Consider the following 24,264-nt stretch of genomic DNA (forward strand, 5'->3'; position numbering starts at 1 on the left):
TAATACTAATATTTTACAAATATGATTCATAATGCCTAATTTTACACCCCTAATTTTACTTATATAATGGCAACGATAATCAAGATTAATATTATTATAATTTAAATTTACGGTCTTTTAATTATATTTTAGGACTCACAGTTTTAGCTATTTTTAGGTACTTATTTTATGAATAATCATCATTATATTAATATTATTGCAATTAAATTTTATAGTTTTCAAAAGATTTCTTAAAAATGTAAAGAAAAGGAAACGACATGTATGAAAATATATAAAATTGCATTTCATTCTTATTGTAACCGAAGAATATTCTCTTGTGCTCTTTGGCACATAAGAGAGAATCCAAGTCTAAAACTCCGTTTGTTCGCCACTTTTTAAAAGTTCAATTTTTCCTTTTGTTATTTCTGTCAAATAAATGTCTTATTTCACTTTTATTATATTTTGTAAGTGTACTCACGTTCCGTTAACTCATTCCACTTATATTTTATTATAAAACTAATACAATATATAAGAGTAAGATTCATCTTCTACTAACTTTTTCTATCTACTTTTTTTCACAAAGTCCAACAATTTCTTAAAAAACCGAGCCTGTCTGTATGTGACATTTATTCACAAACAAAGGAAGTATTAAAGTAAAAATTCAATAGTCTGGACTAACGGAACATATTACCATATGTTACTAACTTTGACAAAGGTAGCTATTTCCAAAGTGCAACAATTGGGAAATCAAATATCAATGTACTTTTGTATGATCTAAACAAAATTAAGCAGATTATATCACACCACATACTAACCCTTAGCTGCAGAACCAATTCTCAAGCGTCAAGAGTGTGATCCATCTCCAAGTTCACACACTGTTTTGGTGAAGACAAGGTCCCATTTTTTAAATCTATCAAGCAAAACCATAAAACTTTGATTTAAAGCGAAATTTTGCAATGAAGAGAACGTTCTTTTAATGAAAATTTGGCGTATGTCCATTTCTATTTTTTTTGGATATAAGAAATAAATGTTATTTTCTTACCTATTGTTGCAGTCAATGAGATTATCAATGGTGGTTCATTTTATTCCTTTGTCTGCTTCTTATGCCAAGTGCAAAGATTCATAAGGAGTTGTGGGCTTTTTTCCCTTCACGATTCCGGCCCATGGGCTTCTTGCTGTGAAAATATGGAACAAAAGTAGTACTATAATAATGTCTCTCTATTTTTATTAATGTCTCTTTATTATAATTATAGCAAATAACTAAGACCATCCGCAATGGGCGGACGATGGCATGCCCGATGGCGCGCATCGTCCACGCCATTCATCGTCCGCCCCCACTGTGGGTGTGTGGCATAGGCCGCGGACGATAGTCGCGGCCTATGCTTCGGGCGCGACTTAAACCGCGGACGATGGCCATCGTCCGCGCCATCGTCCGCTCCATTGCGGACGTGGCGGACGATAGTCGCGGACGATGGCCATCATCCGCGACATCGTCCGCCCCATTGTGAAGGCCGCGGACGATGGCACGCAAATTACTCGATGAGTTGCGTAGGAAGTTAGGAATTGGCCCGACTTAGTTTTTTTTCTTTTTTTAGTTGAATGGTGTAATTTTTTTTTTATTAAAACTTCACCGCTTGTTATTTAGTCATTTTTTTTACTCGTTACGTGTTATTTGAAAACAGTTAAATTAATTAAACAAAACAACAAAATGATGATGTGGCGCGCCTTAGGGCGCCCCACTGCAGGTGGAGAAGGAGGAGGATAAAAATGCTGACGTGGCGCGCCATCCCCATCTGCAATGGGCGGACGATGGCATGCCCGATGGCGCGCATCGTCCGCGCCATTCATCGTCCGCCCCCACTGTGGGTGTGTGGTATAGGCCGCGGACGATAGTCGCGGCCTATGCTTCGGGCGCGACTTAAACCGCGGACGATGGCCATCGTCCGCTCCATTGCGGACGTCGCGGACGATGGTCGCGGACGATGGCCATCGTCCGCGACATCGTCCGCCCCATTGTGAAGGCCGTGGATGATGGCACTCGGACGATGGCACGCGGTTTCATTTTTTTATAAATAGCGTTCATTTGTAATATTTCATTTCACACGATTTCATCTTTGAAACTTACATTTACATAATTACTACGAAATGGATTCAAGCCCCAATAGCCCTACGTTTAGCGGAGAGGCGCATTGGCCGGGTACAGAACCCGGCGATTATCGTTCGTTCGGCGACAACACCCATTACGATCCCGATTTCAGTACGGAATCGTATGGGTTGTCTGATATGGAGCCGTCGCCGCACCGCCCAACCGCATCGGCCGATCCCGCCCCCGCAGCGACCGGTGCCGCCAAGGGGAAGGCGAAGCGGAACCGGCAGCGGGCGCAGAAGTTGCCGCCTTCCGGAGACAGAGATGAGTACGCCCCCGGCCGTACGAACTACATCGGCGACGAAACTCTCACTTTGGCCCTGTGTTGGGTAGATATATCAGAAGATCCGATATTCGCCAACAACCAGAGACAGACCGCGTACTGGGAGCGCCTCGCGGACCTCTACAATTCGGTCAAGCCGCCGACCGCGCACAAGCGCAAGCGTGAGCAACTCCGCAAGCACTGGGATCAAATCAAGAAGCAAGTGAACTTGTACTCGGCGGAGTTCGAGAAGTGCACGCGGTCACAGGGGAGCGGCGAGAGCGTGCACGACGTGCGCTCTAAAGCGATGTTGTCGTACCGGTCGATGTTCGCCGAGTTCAAGCACGAGGCCATCTGGGCGCTCTTGAGGGAGAAGCAGAAGTTCCAAGGTGGAATTCTGCACACTGGTGCGCCGAAGAGGACGAAGGTCACCGAAGCTGGTGACTACACGAGCAGCGGCAGCGGCACTAACCCGGTTGACCTCAACCGGACGTACGTGGATGAAGGGAGTTCCGGCACACCGGTGTCCTCCCGGCGTCCTCCCGGCATCAAGGCTGCGAAGGCCAAGGGGAAGGCAACCGCGACGTCATCGTCGACTGTGCAACCCCTGATCCGGACCCGGATGAGCTCCCGGCGCAGACGTCCATCGCGTTTGCGTCGTTAGCTACAGCGTCGATGGCAAGGACGATGTTGCAGACGCACAAGGCCCTCAAGAAGTGCACCGACCCCGAACAAGCCGAGTATCTCCGTGCATTACTCGATGAGTTGCGTAGGAAGTTGGGAATTGGCCCGACTTAGTTTTTTTCTTTTTTTAGTTGAATGGTGTAATTTTTTTTATTAAAACTTCGCCGCTTGTTATTTAGTCATTTTTTTTACTTGTTACGTGTTATTTGAAAACAGTTAAATTAATTAAACAAAACAACAAAATGATGATGTGACGCGTCATAGGGCGCGCCCCACTGCAGGTGGAGAAGGATGAGGATAAAAATGCTGACGTGGCGCGCCCTATGGCGCGCCTTAGGGCGGCCCACTGCTGATGGTCTAATAATAATAATTATTACTAATACTATTATTATTATTATTATTATTATATTATCAATTAATACCTTAACAAAATTATAATATACTTATTTAAATATAATTTTAAAATCATATTCAATAATAACAATAATTAATAAATAATTATTAATGTAATTGTAATAATTAATAAATTTGTAAGAAAATATTGATGTAATTATTAAAATTATGAATCAAAATAATATTATAGTGATTATTATTATGATCTTGAATAATTACTTATTATGCGAATCTTAATGTAATTTTAAATTATAGATTATATAATAGTTCTAAACATAAATAATTCATCCATTGGAAATGTAATTTGAAAATCTCTTATAAACTACTATGTTAATTAGTCAATTAAATTAATTGATTAATATAAGTTCAGAATCCTAAACACTTTCCTTAATATTTTAAAATAATGAAAAAGTAATCTATCAAAAATCATATTTCTAGGATTCATATAATAAAGAGCCATAATCCTCATTCCTGAATATATAATAATTACTCACTTTCTTAACAAACAAACGTACCCTTTTACCATTCCTAAAGAATTGTTAATTGGATATAATAAACTCCTTACATAGATAACATGATTGTTACCATTCCAAAACCGCTTTCTACAAATTATAAAACTGAATCAGGTCACTTTCTCATACTAACAATTTCGAAAAAAAAAAATTCGAAGCATAGTTTAGCTGAACCCCGAGTGGCTGATTCAATTGAAAAGAAATAAAACGTTAATACTACTAGTAATAATTAGGAGTCATTGAACCCGTCCCATTAGTGTATCTTTGTATCATACTTCTTTGATCGAATATAAATTTAGTTAATGTCACGACTCATAGTGATGGGCAATATAAGTATTTCCACTATTACATTAAATTTGCACTTCTGCGCTAAGATAACATATATCTGCTTGATTTAAAAGGTGGTAAGGATTAGAATAATTCTTTTGACAAGTTCTTCTTCTCCCATCATCTTTATATTTGGTGACCAACAAATACACTCTGTCCTATTGTAAATTTGTTATATGCCTATTGTTTCACAGTTGACAATTACATAATAATGCAAGACATGGTCGGTGAAGTTCCAACTACACAAATAGAATTATAGAGAGTCGATATGTGTAGAATTAGCTAGCCAGCATGCAAGGATGCTTACACTCACACAAACAAACATATTGCTAAAACTAGTACTAGCTTCCTAAGAACCTACCGTCAATTATAATTAAGTAGCAATAAAACAGAGCAGGAGGCCTGCAACCGTCGTCGTCGCACGACGCCGAAGCTTTCTTACCGGCTGCCTTGGCTTCCGTCACCCTGGCCCTCCAACTCTTTATCTAAATGCCCATTGATTGTGTTTATTCCTGACTCTTTGATTTCTCCACATACAAGAGCTGCTAGAGTGATACATGAAACGCTAGAAGAATAAGCGCACGAAGGTGAAGAGTAAATAAACGTTTGCATGGATGCATGCACACGTGAAAAATGAGTAGGATTAAATCATCACATGGCGTATAGCGTGAGTGAGAGTTTGTTAGATCTGAGAATAGAGTTGTTAGCCATAGTCTTAGCTATATAAGTTGTATTCCATTGATTGAAGAGATACTGGAGGAACTGAAAGGAGCCTATGTTGTAACACCCCGAAAAATAAAGGAGAGGGAAAAAAAATTTTAAATAATAAAAATCAAAGTAATCTAATTAAATCTTTTCATAGTTGACTTGGTCAAATATATTTCTCCAAACCCATCAATAAACGATTTCCCCATATCTTCTTCCCTAAAATCTCTCCAACCACCAAATCTATCAATATCTATCAGTTATACCTATATATATATCCAATCAATTCCACAATTTAAATCATTCTCTAAAAATTCCACGAAACAAAACGCGAGGGAGAGAGAGAGACGACAGAAGTTCCAGCAGCGAGGGACAACATGAAAACGAGGATCATTCCCCGCCACATTCAGCGCAGAGGATTCTGGAATTGGCTGGCAACGCAGCGAGGACGACGGTGTGGTTCAGAACGGGGCGATAGAGATGTGCCGAACAACGGCGGACCGTAGCAGCGGCTGTTGCGGCTGCTCATGACGGACAACAGCTATGATGACGGAGAATTACACGAGGCAGCGGCGACGCAAATTGTGTGAGAGAGGTAGGAAGGAATTTGAGTTTCTCTGATTTTAGTTTTGGAATTTTTGGGTGTGTTCATTGTTTGAGATTTACAGTAGAGAGAGAGAGAGAGTTGAGGGAGAAAGGGAACCGACGAATAAATCATGCTGAGAGTTGCTAAAATCTTACACGTACCCATGCATACAACTTCTATATGTATATTTCATAGTTAGTAAAACTAATTATACATGTGTTTATAAATTAACATATTGTAAGTAGTGCTCATATCTAAATTCCTAAACAAACTATTGCTTATTTATGTACATATACTAGGAACACGTGTATTTATATATATATTCGAAGATAATAGATCCTCCGACAGCCGCGAATTTATTCGTGGCATTAATTTGTTTTAGGCATAATAATGAAACATATTTGGGATATCACGTGTAGTATTTAGAGATATATTTGATTTCTTTATTGCTTTAATATTTAGAGCTCGATTTAAAATCGAGTTGAGGAAATAAACGTGTAGTATGATGAAAATTGGGAGTATTGTTTGTATTCTTATGAAATCCTTTTTAATATCTTTGGAATTTGATTATGGAATTTGATCTTCGGCCTAATTAGAACGGATGTTTTGTTTTGGGTTATGGAGTTAATTACATCATCATGGATTGAGATATCTTTTTGCCAAATTGTTGGGGACGTGAACGCCCGGAATTAATCGAAATACATAAGCTTCTAATTGGAGAAAAATCTAATCCTATCAATAAAAATAATCGAAGCCTTAAAATGCATGCATCTTATTTTTGGCTTGATTTGTTGTGTTGATTTATGCGTTATTTAAATGCTAAAGGTGATTCCTTGCGAGCGAGACATGATATTAAGAGAAAGGAAATAATTTCAGATTAAGAACTTGAGGTGGGCTTTCTAACTAAGTATGTTGTGGGCTTTCTAACTAAGTATTTTGTGGGCTTTCTTTTTAAATAAGGGCAATGCCCTAAGTATATTTTTTATGTTAAATATATTGTGTAATGCCATATTTTGTTTTTGAGGATGTGCCTATCTGATCACCTAGTGGGGAGCGAGTCCCTACTAGAAGTTATGAGTTTAATCGAATTCGGGTTTGTCTAGGGAGCGAGTCCCTATTCAAGCTAGTGTACACAGAGGGGATCGTGCGCTAGCTTTCGAGTTGGCCGGTCCGGTGATCGAGAATGTGGCCACGTTCTCGTTTCATATAGGAGGTTCAGATATGGTACGAGGAGAGAGAAAAATGGGTTGCAACCATACTTTTGAGCGAGAAAATGTTTTGGGTGACTTGGTCTTTTATAAAACCCCGAGTTCACTTTTAAATGCTGACACAATATTTTATGAAAATTATTTTGGCAAGTGTTCACTGGGTACATCAAGTACTCAGCCCTGCATTTCTTTTTAAAAATTTGCAGGTTGAGCGTGACAGGTGCGGTGGATGTTGAGCAAGACCATTGAAGAGATTTAAGTGTTAGAATGTGTCATGTCTTCACACGTGGCATATTCCTTCTCTCAAATGTTTCCGCTGAGTAGTTGTCTTTCTTTTGAGTTCTTGTATCGTTGAGATAATATTCCTTTATGAGTTGTTGATTGTTGGTATACTCTGATTTTATTCGAGCTATTCCCATTTGTTTCGAGCTATGGTCGAGTTTTGTTGTTTTCCCCTTTCTTCTCCGCTTCTTTAATCCTCCTCTAGTCGCGATCAACCGTGTTTTCTATCCTTAGAAAATGCGGGCGTGACAAAGCCTCTGTCTTCTCTAAGATTGACTTGGGCAAGCTACCATCAAATTCGAATGGATGAAGAGAACATACCAAACACTGCCTTTAGAACACATGATGGCCACTATGAGTTTGCAGTGATGTCTTTTGGGCTCACCAATGCACCTGCAACTTTTCAAAGCTTGATGAATGATGTATTTAGTCCCTTCTTAATGAAGTTCGTACTGGTTTTTTTTTATGATATCCTAGTTTACGGTGGGTTGGATGCTCATGTGGCTCACTTGTAGCTGGTCTTTGAGAAATTGAAAGAGCATTCACTCTTTGCTAAGTAGAGTAAGTGTGAATTTGCTAAGAACAAGTTGGAGTACTTAGGCCATATTATCTCCGAGAAAGGAGTCTCCACTGATCCTAAGAAGCTAAAGGCCATGCAAGATTGGCCAACTCCTACAGATGTGACTAAGCTCAGGGGATTCTTAGGGCTTACTGGCTATTACAAGAAATTTATAAGGAATTATGGGATTATATGCAAACTCTCACTGACTTACTGAAAAAGATGCTTTTTAGTGGAATGCTGCAGCTGATCAAGCATTTCTGGACCTTAAACAAGCTATGATGTCTCCAGTGTTAGCTCTACCAGATTTTGCTATGCCTTTTGTTGTTAAAACTGATGCATCAAGCTTTGGCATTGGATCTATGTTAATGCAAGATGGCCATCCTCTTCCCTTTTATAAGTATGTCTCTTTCTCTAAAACATAAAAGCCTTTCTGTTTATGATAAAGAATTGCTTGCTATTGTTTTCGTTGTTACTCATTGGGAGCATTATTTGAGCATCGAACCATTTGAGGTCAGATCTGATCATAAAAACTTGAGCCATCTGATGAAACAGAAGTTGACCACTCCTGGCAACTCAATTGGTTATCCAAACTGATGGCCTTCGATTTTGAGATCACTTATAAGAAGGGAGTAGAAAATGTTGTGGCTGATGCTCTGTCTCAAGTGCACTCTTCTGATGTGTTTTGTATGGCTATTACTTCAGCATCAACTGATCTCTATCCTCTGATCAAGGATACATGTGATTCTGACCCTCTATTGAAGGCGATGATTGAGGAGTTCAAGCAAAATCCTCACTCAAACTCCAAATTTTCTTCGATTGGAGATCAACTGAGGAGAAAAGGTAGATTGGTGGTGGGTGATGATCAGGCCTTGAGGCTGAGAATCATTCAGCTCTTTCATGATTCTAGTGCAGGGGGCATTCAGGTATACTAGTTACCTACAGGCGGCTTTCTTCACTCTTCTACTGGCCCAACATGGAGAAGCAAATCATAAATTATATTAAAGAGAGATGTATGCCAGGGTACAAGTATGACCACAATGCTTATCCTGGGCTCTTGCAGCCTTTACCTATTCCTGAAGAGGCATGGACGCAGGTCAGCATGGATTTTATTGAAGGTCTTCCATTATCTTATGGAAAATCAACTATTTTGGTGGTGGTCGATCGCCTCACTAAGTATGCTCACTTCATGAATTTATCTCATCCTTACACGACCTTGACAGTTGCTCAAGCCTTCTTGGATTATGTTTTTAAGCTCCATGGTTTACCTACTATTCTCATCAGTGATAGAGATAAAGTGTTCCTCAGCGCTTTCTAGTCCTATTTCTTCAAACTCCAAGGAGTTGAACTTCACATGTCCACGGCTTATCACCCTTAATCTGACGGCCAAAACGAGGTGGTTAACCGTTATTTGGAAACTTACTTGCAATGTATGTATGGGGATCAGCCTACCAACTGGAGCAAATGGTTGAGCCTTGCGGAGTTTTGGTACAATACCTCTTTTCATTCAGCTATTGAGACTACCCCATTTGAGGCTCTGTATGGTTACCCGGCTCCGCTCCATATTCCTTACTTTAAGGGTGATTCGGCAGTTCATGATGTCAATGAAAGTTTGATGGCAAGGGATGGTATGATGGAGGTCCTTAAACATCATCTGGGAAGGACTCAGCATCGCATAAAGCAGCAACACAATAAGCACCGGTCGGAGAGGAAATTTAACATTGGCGATTGGGTATATTTGAAGCTCCGGCCATACCGCCATAATACTCTTCGTGATCGACAGTTCCAGAAGCTCAGTCCTCGGTATTTTGGTCCGTTTAAGGTGGTGGATAAGTTCGGGGAGGTCGCCTATAAACTGCTATTACCGACTGATTGCAAGATTCACCCCATCTTTCATATGTCCCAGTTGAAGAAGAAGATGAGACCTATATCTCAGTTGCATGGAACCTTGCCGACGGTGGGCAACTCAACCTTCCTTGAGCCAGTTCAGATCCTGGACCGCCGGCTTGTCAGGTGGGGTAATAGGCCGGCAACTCAAGTTCTCATCTATTGGGCGAATTCTTTCCCTGAAGATGCAACGTGGGAGTTTCTCCATGACATTCAAGGCCGCTTCCCTCATTTCAAACCTTGAGGTCAAGGTTGGGCGGGGGATATTTGATACATGAAAAGCTAGAAGAATAAGCACACGAAGGTGAAGAGTAAATAAACTTGTGCATGGATGCATGCACACGTGGAAAATGAGTAGGATTAAATCATCACATGGCGTATAGCGTGGGTGAGAGTTTGTTAGATCTGAGATTAGAGTTGTTATCCATAGTCTTAGCTATATAAGATGTATTCCTTGATTGTAATTCCTCAATTGTTATGAATTAATGCAATTAGCATCTTCTGTACCATAGAGCTTTTGATTGAGGCTGTTACTTTCACCTTTTTCTATTTACAAGAGCTGCTGCTTGAGGCGGCTAGGGTTACCTGGGGATAAAGTTGGAAATAATAAAAATACCTTTATTTCCTTGTGCCAAACTAGTTAAACCAAACACATTGAAATAGATTCTGCCGTAAATAAACATACATACCAAACAATTGTACAAGAAACGATTACTCAAGAAAAGAACTTTGCAAACCAACCTCCACCCTTTTCTTGAGAAACGGTAAAGACCGAACCAAACGAGCCCTAAGCAAATAGGCCACGCATTCAAAGCTAACAAGCGAAAAGTCCAAAATACAGAGATTACAAGTAGAAACAAGCCAAAAGAACTCCACCAAAAAGCTAAACTAATCTAAAAGAAAAAAAAAACTGGAGCATCCCCTATCATGAAAGCAAAACACCAAGAAGAATCAAAGAACAGTGACTCATCACAAGCAACCAGAGACAGAGCAGAAAGCTAACATTCACATGCACATATGACTATAAGTAGATACCCAAAAATCAAGCAAAAAACACACCATACCAGAAGCCATGCTTTGCACCTTATTTTCTGATTATTTCTTGCACTCGTCCAATCCCTGATTTCACCCAAATCACCAAACATATAGCCCGACGAGAATGCGAAGTTTGGCACCATCCTTTCGCCCAAAATCCAAGGTGCCAAAATATTTTTTTTCCTCAAACACCCAATTAGGTTCGACATCTTGGAACACAATCTTGTTCTGTATGCCCCAGATAGCCCACAAGACAACGTAAACATGAAAATCTAAATTTTCTTATCAAATCCTCTAAAGAGAGTATTACACCATGATAAAAAAAACCATGTTATTGGCTCTTTGCGTCGGCATAGAGGGATACCCTATCACTTACAATAGTAATAGGGTAGTTACATAGGCAGCTAGAAGGCCCACATCCAAAGAATAGATGTTCAATGATCTCCGATTCTTCTTTACATTTCTAAAGACCAGTGCAAAACATATATCAAGAGTCAAATGAGAACTCGTAAACCACCTCCATCATAGGTAACTATGGAGGGATGGTCACACGTATATCACAAAAATAGTAGTAAATAAAAACAATTCTAAGCTAAATAAATCCAACCCCATATGCTGCCATGTCACCCTGCCGCCCCAAGCAAAAATGGGGGGCAAGTACACATGGACACAATAGGCTCTTTCTAGCTTTAGGTAAGGTAGACATGACACATCTAACATATACTCCTTTTATCTCCTATTAATTGACACAAATTTCTTTTTTATTTGTTCCTTATTAATTGATATCATTATTTTTTTCTATAGTTTATGAACTGCACTGATATCCAGGGGCGTAGCTAAGATTTCATTTGAGAAGGGGCAAAATTTTGTATATAGAAAAAATTTATGTATTTAAGAAGGAGCAATTAGTATAATTAGAATATATAATTGGAAATTTATATGTAAATGTATAAGAGTGAGGTAGGGGTGAGGAGGGGCAATTGCCCCAGTACCTTGCAAGCTGGATCCGCCCATGCTGATATCTCTAATGTTAATGTCAAATAAGATCTTCCGGGTCACAATAAAACCGCAGGTGTGCTGTGTGCAACTATTGAAATTAAAGCAACAAATTTTGCAGGAACTTCATTATTGTACTACAAAAAATTGACAACGAACGTAAGAGCATCCGCAGCGGTGGCGGTTGGCGCCACCGCCGTCCGTGCCAGCGGCAAGGCGAAGGACCGCCACCGCTGCAACCGCGCCGCTGGCACGGCGCTGCTCGATGTATCGAGCACGTCCGTGCCAGCGGACGCACACGTGGCGGTCTCCCATTCGCCAACGGCATAGCCGTTGGTTTCAAACATTTTTTTATTTTTTTTTTTAAAAAAATCGGATTTTTATTAAAAAAAATCGATAAAAATAAAAAAAAAAATTTCACTTCCCCAAAAAATTATATCCGTTTATAACCGTTTTTCCCCACTTTTTAATTTTTTTTTTATTTTTTTTACCCCAAAAATACACACTTTCATCTATAAATACCCCCAATTTCACTCCAAAAAATTCACACTTTCACTACACAATTCTCATCATCAATCTCTCATATCCATTTTCATCTTCCTCTCACACCCTACAACACCACTATGTCCGGTAACGACGACAACCCAAGCGGCTCTCACGGTTGGAACCCCGAATGGTTCGGTTCGCAACCGTTTCATAGTCCGGAAACGGAATATTCGGCCCCTCCTCTCACCCAAGATTCGGGCGTTCCGAGTGGCTACCGGCCATACCCAATCGACGATCAAGGTGCCTCCGATGGGCGCTACGGGTGGACACCGGAGCCTAGGCCTCGCGCCCCTTCCCAAATGCCGAATCCTCCATCTCGCGCCGGTGTCCGCACACCGTACTCACCGGCGGAGATGGAAAGATTGTTCAAGGCGTACTTGGAAATCTCCGAAGATGCGGTGGTTGGAACGAACCAATCCGGCGATCACTTTTGGTGGCGCGTCTCTAGCCGGTACAATGCACACCGGCCGCCGGGAACGATCGAGCGCAACGAGAGTATGGTGCGCAACTGCATCGGCCGAGCCAACGAAGAAATTGGCAAGTTCAACGGCTATTTCATCCAGGAGTCCCGGAATGCCGGGAGCGGCCGAAGCGAGGTCGACATCATCACCGCCTCGCTGAGCACCTACCAATCCATGAACGGTAAGTCGTTCAAATATCTTAACGTTTGGCGGGAGACGTGGACGCACCCGAAGTATAAGGGAGGCATAACATCCTCCTCTAGCGGCTCCTCCAAACGCTCACGGTCGGCATCCCTATCCGACGCCGGCGAAGAAGTGGCTAGCCAACTCGCCGAAGCTAACTTGGGTAGCCCCGATGCCCAACCAAGCGGTTCCCGACGCCGACCGCAAGGTAGGAAGAAGGCGGCGGCCGAACGACGTCGCGCCGCGACTCCATTTGCCCCTGCTCCCGAACCCGCACCCTATGTTCCACCTCCACCCCCGAACAACTCGTTGTGGGCCCTTTTGGCCCAACTCAATATGGCCGATAGGTCAACTATGACCCCCACGCAACTTCAAACGCACGAGTCCATGATATTGGGTCTCCAAAAACAATTGGGGTTGGTGCCGCCGGATGCGTAGTCTTCCTCGGGTTATATTAGCCAATAATTATGTAATTTTTAATTTTTAGGAGTTTAATTATGTAATTTTTAATTTTTAGTATTTTAATTATGTAATTTTTAATTTTTAGGATTTTAATTATGTCTTTTTATTTTATTTGTAATTTGTTATTTTTATTGTGGTTTTTTTAATGAATTTTAGTATTATGAAAATGTTTTTGTGTAATTGAATTTTATATTAATTGTGCTCGTCCTTGCGGAAGAGCACAGTTGTGGGTGTTGTGCTCTTGCCAGAGAGCAGGCATGAATAGTACCGCCCGGGCCCATAACCGTGCCGCTGGCAAGAGCACGGTTGTGGATGCTCTAAACAAACAAGAAAATAAACACAAGATTGAAAAGTAAAAATAAAAAACTGGTGGTCATAAAGAAATAAGTAATTTAACGACATAAGTATCTCACAAGAAATTGTTGAATTAGTTTCTGACTCACAAATTCAATCTGAACTTGGTTACAATGTCATGATTTGAATTCTTGCGGCAGGGAATGCTTCTAGACTACTCGTTATAAATCGGTTATGTTGCAATTCTCATCCATTTATTTTTAGTCAATTTTTATATATTTGTATTAGGAAATATGCGCACTGCAAAATTTTCATTCAACAAATTAAATAGGGATGCCTATTTAAATCTAAATTTACGGATTAATTTGAATACCCCGATAGTTCATTTCTAATAATTATTACTCCTACTTAGCTTGTGATAATACTTATAGTGAAAAAAATTGGATTTAGAGATGACCGAAAATATCATTCATGTCTGAAGTTGAGTAGATAAAAATACTTTTATTATCGGTTCCATTAAAAATGAAATATTTTTATTTTTTAGTTGTTCCATTAAAAATGAAAATATCACCATCTCAAGTATTTTCATCCCTTTTACTTTATTCTCTATTCATTAACTCTTAAAACAACACTATATAAAATCTCGTGCCGTAAAACAAATGTTTAATACTGCATCCATCTTTGAAAAATAAAAATATTTGAAATGATACGGGGTTTTAATACACAATTGGTAAAGTAAGAGAAATGAAGAGAAAAAGTAATAGAAATAGTATTAGTGGATTCTAGGTCTACTTTCTAAAATAGAAAAATTAGACGGGATAGTATTTAATGGGTCGGCGTATAAATTAAGAGATGGAATAAATTAGGTGTGTTTTTCTGGACAAGCCGCCCGGGCCATTCTATTTAGAGGGAGTACTTATAAATTGTACTGATATCCAAGAAGCCCACGCGACATTGCAGCAAGATCTGCCCCTCCGTTGCCAACTGTGCTACACCCCTGCGGGCGCTCACGCAACATATGTATACATTACGTGGGTGCTTACATAATATGGCTGGTTCACACTTGAAGCAACCAACCAACCATAGAGGGACCATCAATAATAGAACAATCAAATTAGAAGTTTTTAGCTACAGGTCCAGATTTAAAGATGCCCTACAAAATTTTGATTAAATAACGATCATTATTCTACCAGCAATTTACACGTCCAAAGGATTTTTGACACGTTAATTTGTTCATTGGGTCAAAGGCTCATCAAGCTATCAAGTATCAACAACTCTCTTCATGAAATATCGGATCTTAAACTAGAAATTAAAAATGCTTACGTAAACATATATCAATTCTAAAACCGGTTTAGCCTCTTAATTACGACCTTAATTATTGTTTATTGACAAAGTTAATACTGAATTAGTTTGAGGAGGCTACTCGGCCAAATCGTAGGAGGTCCTGGCAGCGCCGCCACCCAAAAAAATATTCATAAACAATAGTATTATAATGCTCACAAAATGTCACCAAAATTATCATGATAAATTGATAAGAGAATCGAAGTAACATGTTTACCAAGCAACAGTTTAAATGTTTAGTTCAAGATCGATCGATGTTTGGAGTTGAACTTTTCAGGTTTTTAAATAATATTTGGCACTAATTTGGTAGTATTATATGTTGATTTATTATATTAGCATTGAGAGAAGAGATCAATCACATAAAAGATGAAACTTAATTGAAACCCATAATAACAAATATTTATATTATAATCGAGTTGAATTGTTTTTGGCCAACATTTTCCGTTGACTCAAACCATTTTTATTATGACCTAAAAAACAAATCTTTTTTCATCAAACAAATAGAAAGGCCCCGGCGGCATGTCCAGAAAAACTCAACCATTACACTCGTTATTCACATTTGCAAATTCTGAAATAAATGCACCGTGTTTACAACATTTCAAGAATCAATGCTACAATAATGGAGGCCATTTTTTTAATTTGGTCAAACTTGACCACCCGTGATGTAACGCCGACACTCACCACAAACCAAATTTACATTTGCATTCTCAATTTATTGTAGGTCTATTTCAATTTTCCCTCCTATTTGGAATCACAATTCCTCAATTTTTTATGTTGGCATTATTTCACTATATATACACCTCCGCAACTCTACTGCTTTTCACATTGATTTTACTATATCCGAAACAGAAACTTACCTTAAAATACACATTTCCAATTTTCCATAAATGGATACATATTCATACTCTCTAACTTCATCTCCATCTTCTTATTCCAATTCATCTAACACTTCAACTCACTTCACTTCTCGCAAAGAAAGGAACACCCAGCCGCCGCCGCCGTATCTTTCCGCTCTCCATTCCGTTCGCAGACTTCCGGCGATCAAGAAAAAGCCTATTGCGCCGATGCCGGCAACCCCTCCCAAAATCTACAAGGTGGAGCCCGTCGATTTCAGGGATGTTGTTCAGAGTCTCACGGCGGCGCCGGAGTTCCAGAAGGTGGCGCCGCCGCCGCCGCTTATGTTTGATGGCGGCTTAACGGCCCCGGGGTTGAGTTTGTCATCCCCTTCGGGCCTTGGATGGAACTCTTTTCTCATTAGAGAAAACACTTCTTTATATTTTTTTAATACTATATGAATAAATTGTTTTTGTACTGTCTAATTATAACTTACGAGGATGCATGATTTGAAAGCGTCCATGTTTTTCATGTGTACTTCCTTTCATTTTAATTTGGATTTGGTTTAAGAATGAGAGTAAGTTTGGTACAAGAATTGAAATTGAAATTGGAATTGGATTAGAATTAATATTCTATAGAATTGAATTTGAAATAAATGAATTACTATATTTTAATTCCTAAACAAAAGAATTGAATTATAATTCAAATGTGTGCATTCATTTGTGTGTAATGTATGCGTGTGTGTGTGTCACATATGCATGCAGTGTATAGTGTGTGTGTTTGTGTGTAGTGTGTGGGTGTGAAGGTGAAGTGTGTGCTTGTAGTTTGTGTGTGCTTGTAGTGTGTAGTGTGTGTGAAGTGCAATTTTTGTGTAGTGTGTGTATTTGTGTGTAATATGTGATGATGCCTAATTTTATAACTATTCAGAATTCTAATTATCTACTTTTGGTATGTAATTCAAATTGTGAAATTGGGAGGAATTAGAATTGCAATTCAATTCCAAATCCAAAAATTTTGTGATACCTAACGGAGTTTGATTAGATTGAAAGCTTCAATTCCTATTCTGCAGACCCAGTTCCATGATACCAAACAGAGCTTGATTAGATTGCATGCATAATACTTTTGTGCAACTATATTATGGGGGTGGATCCCCTGCGGTGCACAGCACTGCTGTGCATACTCACAAAACAATTTTTTAATAATAAAAAAAAATATTTTTTATTACCCCCTGTGTGCACAGCACAGCAGGGGATCCAAATCCCTATATTATCCCCTTTCGATCTGGATTTATTTTGATTAATTTTGCGTTACTAAAAATATTAAATATAGTAATGTTACACAACTGTATTGTTACAATTTTTTTTTCTTTTCTCACTCTCAAAATCCTCTCCTTACTAAGTACTTATAAGTGAAATTCAGTTGTCCGGACATATTGTCACATTGAAACTACAGTCATAGCTACAACCATATCCTTCTCAATTTAAAAGAGAAGCCTCGTCTTCACATCCAGTTATAATCCATGACTCCATGTTGTGTCTCAAAAGCTCACAGACTGCCTTACACTTAGCACTTCTTACTATCGCCCTCTCGAGTCTCGAACTAATTCACAATGCCTCATGGGACCCATCTATATCCAGAAATGGTTTTTCTTATTATGAGACCTTTTTCTAAACTCAAAAGTGGTGTCTACATTGTTTTTAAACATTTCAAAACCATGGTTGAAAACCCCCTATTCTCCTAAATCAGTATTGCAGGGTGATTGGGGTGGAGGTGAATTTCAAGGCCTCTAGTTTTTTTTTTCACGAAAATGGGACTCAACATTGTGTGTCTTACCTTCACACTCCAAATCAAAAAGCCTAGTAGAGAGCATAGACATATTGTTGAGACTAGGCTAGTCTCGCTCTCCTATCTCAAGCTGATATGCCACTTAAGAGCATCAGCAATGGCGCCCGTCCCGGCAGAATTCCGACCGGCATGCCGGAAGTCCACGCGGGACGTCCGTCATTGTGCAAGGGAGGCACGGATACGGACATCCGCTGCGGACACCGGAGTTCCGCGGCGTTCCGCGGATATCCGTCGCGACGTCTGCCATTACGTTGACTCCCACAGACGTCCGCGCGGACGTCCCGATTATTGCATTAATTTTTTTTATTATGGGAAGTCCGTCGGGATGTCCGCCACTGTGCAGTGGGATATCCGTATGACGTGGCATCCGCAGTGGGATGTCCGTATGACGTGGCATGATGTGTTTTTGGGATGTCCACAGGGACATCCGCACCACTGCTAATGCTCTAAGAACTACACTTTTAGTACTTCATTTTCAAATCTAATGAGATTGATCAAAAATTTGATCAACCTTCATAATTTGAATGCCTATTGCTCCACCTATGAACTATTGTAACCTTTCCTGTGATCATCTAAAAATATTTTGCAGGACCCTTTTTCGTTAAGGAAGAAAATGACAATCAACTGCACCCTAGTTTAGTCCCAATATCAACAACAAAACCTATGAATGCAAACATAACGGCGAAGTACAAATTAGTATAAAGCATTTTTCCGTTAAGAGAAATAATTTGGTGGAGAAGCCAAGCTTCACTTAGAAGCCTCATGTACAAAGCATTATCGTTATAAAACCTTAATGCATGAAAACATGACGATGAATCTATTCACAGCACAATAATACAGGATTACATGATCAATCAAGAGACAATAATGTCATCAACATCGAGCCAGTCATTCGATTCCTTGTCCTTGTCGTTGTGCTTTGCATCAACATCCTTGGACGAGCTCTTTCCCAACTGAACCCAATCTCTTGAATCTTTATCAGAACTGCCATTTGACTTTCTGTAACTTGTAGGGACATCTGCATCGTCATCTTCAAGATCACTAAATGATACGTCGTCATCATTCTCGATGGGAATAGTCTTTCCCACAGTATCACCAGTTTCTGTTTCTTCCTTTAACCAGTCATCTGCATCATCTTCATCCTTGTCTCCGGAGACATCCAAAGAGCTAGATCCCGAATGCTGATCTTTACCTTGTTCGTCATGCTTTTCTTCAGTGACAGTCTTGTCAACAATTTGGATTTGAGTCTTGTCAGCTGAGGATGCAACTGTTTTAGCATCTAGAGCTGTTGAAGTCCCCGTGTTCACTATAGATGCCTTTTCAGATAAAGTTTCAGGCAATGGCGCCAAAAGGGGCTCTTCATGGTGAGAAGAATCAGTCTCCTCTGGCTTCAAGGAAATTTTCCCAGGCAAGTTTTCAGTATTAGTTGAATTTCGCTTCTTCAATTCATGTGTCAATAGGGCCCTGGCTTCCAGAATCTGCATGGTGGTGGTAATGGAGTTGGATATATTTGAAGCTTAGACAGTGAATTTATAAGTACAGCAGGGTAATGCATTTGGTAACAGGGTCATATACATTCCAATAACTTCAAAAACCTGTTTTAGTCCAACTCTATGCATGTATCTAAACATTATAATACACTACACAAGTCCAGCTAATTCAGTGACAGAAACAGAAGTGGTGTGTTACAGTGAAAACAAAAGAATTAAGAACAGAAGGTTATCGAGAATTTGAGACAGATCTCAATCAATGGACTTCTATCATGCAGAGACACACACATTAGAGTTTAATAAATTCAAACTTGCCTTGCAGGAAACTTTTAGACATCTGTGGATTAGTCAAAAAATAATAATACTATTATGAATAATAACAGTATATATCTTGAATTTGCACTACCAAGCATATGTACATAACTAACCAATATGAGGCTGAGAATAAGTTATAATCACAAGAAGTTGAAAACAAAGAGCTAGAAACGAGCAGAAGCTGGATGTAGGAAAACAAAGAGCTAGAAACGAGTAATATAAAATGAGTAAACTACAAAATCAGGTTGAATTAGGAGGGAAACAATATCACTAAACCATGTTAATTGGGTTTACAAACATTAGCAATGCACATATTCTAGTCCAGTGGCAACCAAGTGTAGGAAGAACAGAGGTAATACACCAAGTAGGCTCTTTTGCCATTATCTTTAGTTTTTATGCTGTTTGAAAAACTATCAGTTACCTACTTAATGAAATTTGGCTGTAAGATCTACAAAATAACCAAGGGCACAAGGACTTAGATTCTGATGAAATTCAACCTTTACTCATTTATTTATCATTATCATATGCTGCGCAAGCCCTAGTATACCCCCACCCTGTCCCACCAAATATTCTTTCTCAGCATGCAGTGAACTGAATGAGCTGAAACAACCATATGGTGGAATGTGTGGACATGACTAAACAAGTCAACTTCACAACTCAAAAGTCTGCAAGATAATAGTATGCCCAATTATCATGGATAACACACAAATACATTACAGTATTTCCTTGTGCACCACTGACTTGTAAATGTCTCTATTGGGTGGATTTTGCCTGCACCTTGATGGGTGACAGGTGTATAGTGCAATAACTTTAAAGTAATAACAGAAGCACATTAACTTAAGTACATATCAGCAAAAAATTGACAGTTTCCTTCTTACAAAACTATCCATCCAGTTTCATTTTAACTAAACTTATCATGTATGCATAGAAAATAAACTACTTGCTCTTTGGTTTCGTGACGTGAAATGTTTAAAAGTATAAAGAACAAGAATGAAGGGTCAGATAGAAGATTGCAGTAATGATAAAAAAGAACCTGTGGTGTTGACAGAAGTACAGCATCATTCTTATCCAGTCTAGGGTGAACAAGCACAAAGTAAATCTTCCAAAAGCAGCTTTCAGTCATGTATCCAGGGCAGAGCTCAATCCTTAGTGCAGCTAATCTTGGGGCAAGTCGTTCAACTGCCAAAGCATGTTCTTGTTGGGCATCCGACAAATCAAAATCTGGCAGATAAAAGAAAAATAGCGAGTCAAACAAATCTCACATGCAAATCTAACTACCCAAAGATTATTGAAATTTCATGCCACCAATCACCAATTCACCATATAAGAAAAAACTGCAAGGATTTCATAGTTTAGGCCCAAATATTATATTAATATTGCATTAGCATGCCACTATATAACAATTAAAAACTAGAATATTTCATACTTCAAGAAATTCATTCACAAATTCTGATATGCCAAGTGACTACCTTGCTAGAGAGTAGAGAAATCTATAATAATTTTTCCGTAACAAAGGTAAGTAATAATTGAATTAGATGAAAAATTATTCACAATAAGAAATCTGCAAGGTCCAGCAAAGATCGCAATTAAGCCAGGTATTCCAAAAGCTTGATTTCCAGCACTTAGTCTAAGCAAAGCCTAATTAAATGTGAGCAATGATATTTGGGCTAACTGTAACCTTCCATAGATTGGCTAATCTTGATTATGGATAAGACTATGTCTTACATAGTCATGCTTTTTCATTCAACCAATTGATAGTAGAATCTTGTTAGAAGACCTAGGAAGGGGAACTAAACTAGCTCATTAAGATGATGAAGGACATTAATTAGTGGAACTATAGTGGACAAGATTTTAGCAATTATTTTTACATTTAAATCACATCTCATTGTTATACTACCAAGTTCAGAATAGTGTCCAGTTGAACATAACTAACTGTCAAGTTTGAGCTTACCAAGGCCAGAACTATTTGAGTTTGAGCTAGCCAAAACTCAACAACTAAGCAAAGTTCAGATCCTTAAATATCATTTTCACATTAATCTCAAATCAGACATAAATAGCTTTGAAGTTTGATAAATTGTTGTCAATTAATGCATCGTAGTCCAAAATTTCATAGAGTATCCAAGTTATTAGTTACGCCTTTTCCAACTTATTCATACTGGCACAGGAATTCCCCAATCACTCCTTAGTTAAGAACTTAAGATAAGCAATCAGCCAGTAATAAAGTACCAAGAACTCTCAATCACAGATAAACACTCGTAGCATTGTCTAATGAGCAACCGAAATTCCATTCATAAAAGCAGAAGAGGGCCAAAAAGAGTCTTTGTTTGTGAAGTAAACATCAACTGCATCTATAATAGAAATTCCATTCAAAGTACCGTCGTCATCTTCATCATCTGGAGGCAATGGGAAATCCATCCAAGTCTCCGGATGCATAGCGACGTCACGCGCGAAAGTCACCACTTCCTCAGTAACACCAACAGCAGCTCCATCCCCCAAGGAATCGATGTCATCCTGCTTCTCTCTGTCATCATCCAATTGCAGGAAATTCGAAGCCAATTTAGTGATTTCAGAGACATTGATATTGTTAGACAGCCGCGAAATCCCGCTCTTGAACTTGTCCCCAATCTCCGCGAACTCATCTCGGATCTTCAACATCGGATCCTGCTCCGAATCCGGCAAATCGTCGCCGGTCTTCACCTCAGCTTGCGGAGGAGGGGCCAGGAATGAAGCTACGCCCCAAAACTGGCGGGTTAGGGTTTTACTGATCTCCGAGAGATCCTCTTTGACGCCGCGAGACGGCGTCGTAGGCGAGGACACCTCGTCGTCGTCGGATCCAGAGTTATCGGGTAGCTTAGCTTCGGGCTGCGCAGCATCGTCACCGTCACCGTCACCACCGTGGTCGTCGAAGTTGAGAGAGTTTGCGATGGATCGGGCCAGCCATGACATTATGTGAATAAAGGAAAGTAAATCGGGCCGGTTGCCGGCGATCTGTGTTCCGTACAATTGGGGATTGGGGGATTGAGAAGTGGATTCTACTGAAGAGGTTGGTCTGTTGTTTTCAGCACAAGAGCATATTCATTTTTGCCTATTTTGCTATTAGACCCCTCAGATATCAGCTTTTTACATTCAAACCAAGATAATGGAGTATTTCTCCATCCGCCGCAGCACCATGTTAGGCCACCCGCAACGAGTCACGCGGGTGGCTCGTAAGCCGTCACGCCGGGATGAGACGGCGACGAGCGCGTTGCAGCGTCCCGTCTCGTCCCCAGCTCGCCGAGACAGATGGCGAGCCGTCTCGCCACGCGCCCGCGCAACGTTGCGCGCTCCGGCGCCATGCGTGACGCCCACTCGCCGGCCCGCGAGTGGGCATCGTCACGCTGACGCAATAAATCATTTATTTTAAATTCGAATTTTAAAAAAATAAAAAAATAAAAAAATTGAAAAACGGGTAAAATTACCGTTTTTTCGACAGTTTTTCCTTTTTTTTAATTATTTTTTATTTTTTTACTCTATAAATACTCTTAATTCTTCCTCATTTCACACACAAATACACATCTATTCTTCCCAAATCATCTCCATTTCCTCTCCAATTTTCATCTAACCTCTCATCACAAAATGTCCGGCGACGGAAACTCTGGCGGTGGCGGCTCCGGCGGGTTTGACATCAACGCGTTCGGCGACTGCGGGGGCATGTACAATGTCCTGGGTGGTGGTTCCGGTTCGTCGACGCCGGGGGTACCAACCACCCCATTTTGATGTGGATGCATACGCCCGTCCCTCCACCCCGAGGTATTCACAGGGATTATCTCAGATTCGGGAGGATTATTCGGTTGAACCCACTCCGGAAGGAGGCCGAGGCGGTGGATGCTCCAGGGTGGAGGCGGAGGCGGACGAGGAGGAGGAGGATCTAGGCCGGCATCCGTACAGCCCCAAGGAAACGCTGGCTGTGTACAATGCCTGGATCAGCGTCTTGTACGATCCCATCTTCGGGAATCAACAATCCCGGAAGTTCTTCTGGGAAAAGGTCACTGAGGCCTACCACGAGATTAAGCCGAAGGGGTCCCGCCGCCGCACATTTAAGATGTTTTGCGCTCACTTTGACCGAGTCGATAAAGAGGTCAAAAAATTATGCGCCATCTACAATAGTGAAGCGGCTCATTACCAAAGCGGAGCCACGGGAGCCGACATTCTGAGGTCGGCTTTGCGAGTGTACTTCGACGACACCGCCAAACAATTCAAACATGTCGATGTTTGAGAGGTCGTCAAAGACGAAGAAAGGTGGGCCGGCGGTGTCCGGTCCAGCTCGGGCTCGACCTCGAAGCCCACGAAGTACACGGCGGGTGGCCAATACTCGTCTAGTGAGGGCGGTTCGGGCAGCGCCGCACAAGAGTTTGCCTCGCAGGAGGTTGAGGGCACGGCAGACGATGCCGGGGGATCCTCCCGTGGGCGCCGTCGGCCGCAAGGGAGAAATGCGGCGAAGGCGGCTAGAGGGAGGAGGGGCCGAGCCGAATCAAGCCAGGCGGACTCGGGCTCGGGCTGAGGCTAGGGGGCACCCTCGAACTCCCTAATGCCCATGTACAAGACCGCCACAATGGCGGACACTTCCCGCATGACGCCTCCCCAATACCAAGCCTATCTTGCCGGAATTGAGTTTATGGCAAGACAACTTGGTATTCCGCCTCCAGGTGGCTTCAGTGCACCTCCACCGCCTTCGGGGGATGATTCGCCGACGGAGTAGTTTTTTTTATTTTCTATAAAATTGTATTTTAAATTATGTAATTTTTATTTTTTATGATTTTAATTATGTGTTTTTGTATTTTTTTGAATTTTAAGTTGTATTTTTATTTTATGTTGTAATTTTATTTTATTTAATGAAGTGTGTTTTTATTAATTGAATTTGGTTGGAAATAAAAATAAAAAATTAAATTGAAT

General features: G+C 40.4%; 2 protein-coding genes across 2 annotated transcripts; one reads left to right on the forward strand and one right to left on the reverse strand.

Moving 5' to 3' along the window:
- The first annotated feature begins 15,735 nt into the window (after positions 1 to 15,735).
- Positions 15,736 to 16,765, forward strand: LOC121776633 (VQ motif-containing protein 29-like). The gene is made up of 2 exons (XM_042173823.1): positions 15,736 to 16,060; positions 16,752 to 16,765. The coding sequence occupies exons 1-2, from the start codon at positions 15,736 to 15,738 to the stop codon at positions 16,763 to 16,765; spliced, it is 339 nt and encodes a 112-aa protein (XP_042029757.1).
- Positions 16,766 to 18,220: 1,455 nt separating this feature from the next.
- LOC121777645 lies at positions 18,221 to 22,403 on the reverse strand. The gene is made up of 3 exons (XM_042174963.1): positions 21,708 to 22,403; positions 20,366 to 20,553; positions 18,221 to 19,005 (listed from the first exon to the last, which is right to left on the reverse strand). Exons 1-3 carry the CDS (start codon positions 22,276 to 22,278, stop codon positions 18,382 to 18,384), a joined length of 1,383 nt encoding a protein of 460 aa, XP_042030897.1. The 5' UTR covers positions 22,279 to 22,403; the 3' UTR covers positions 18,221 to 18,381.
- Between the last annotated feature and the right edge of the window lie 1,861 nt (positions 22,404 to 24,264).

This window comes from Salvia splendens, chromosome 18 (genome assembly GCF_004379255.2).
Source record: "Salvia splendens isolate huo1 chromosome 18, SspV2, whole genome shotgun sequence".
In the NCBI taxonomy this organism is placed as follows: Eukaryota; Viridiplantae; Streptophyta; class Magnoliopsida; order Lamiales; family Lamiaceae; genus Salvia; species Salvia splendens.

Bases quoted from the DNA above. Each gene is read 5' to 3' on its own strand.
- LOC121777645 (XM_042174963.1), bottom strand. From the start codon at position 22,278: ATGTCATGGCTGGCCCGATCCATCGCAAACTCTCTCAACTTCGACGAC. The intron at 20,554-21,707 runs GTACTTTGAATG...TTTATCTGCCAG, and splicing joins AGATGATGAAGATGACGACG to ATTTTGATTTGTCGGATGCC. The intron at 19,006-20,365 runs GTTCTTTTTTAT...ACCACCATGCAG, and splicing joins TACTTCTGTCAACACCACAG to ATTCTGGAAGCCAGGGCCCT.
- LOC121776633 (XM_042173823.1), top strand. From the start codon at position 15,736: ATGGATACATATTCATACTCTCTAACTTCATCTCCATCTTCTTATTCC.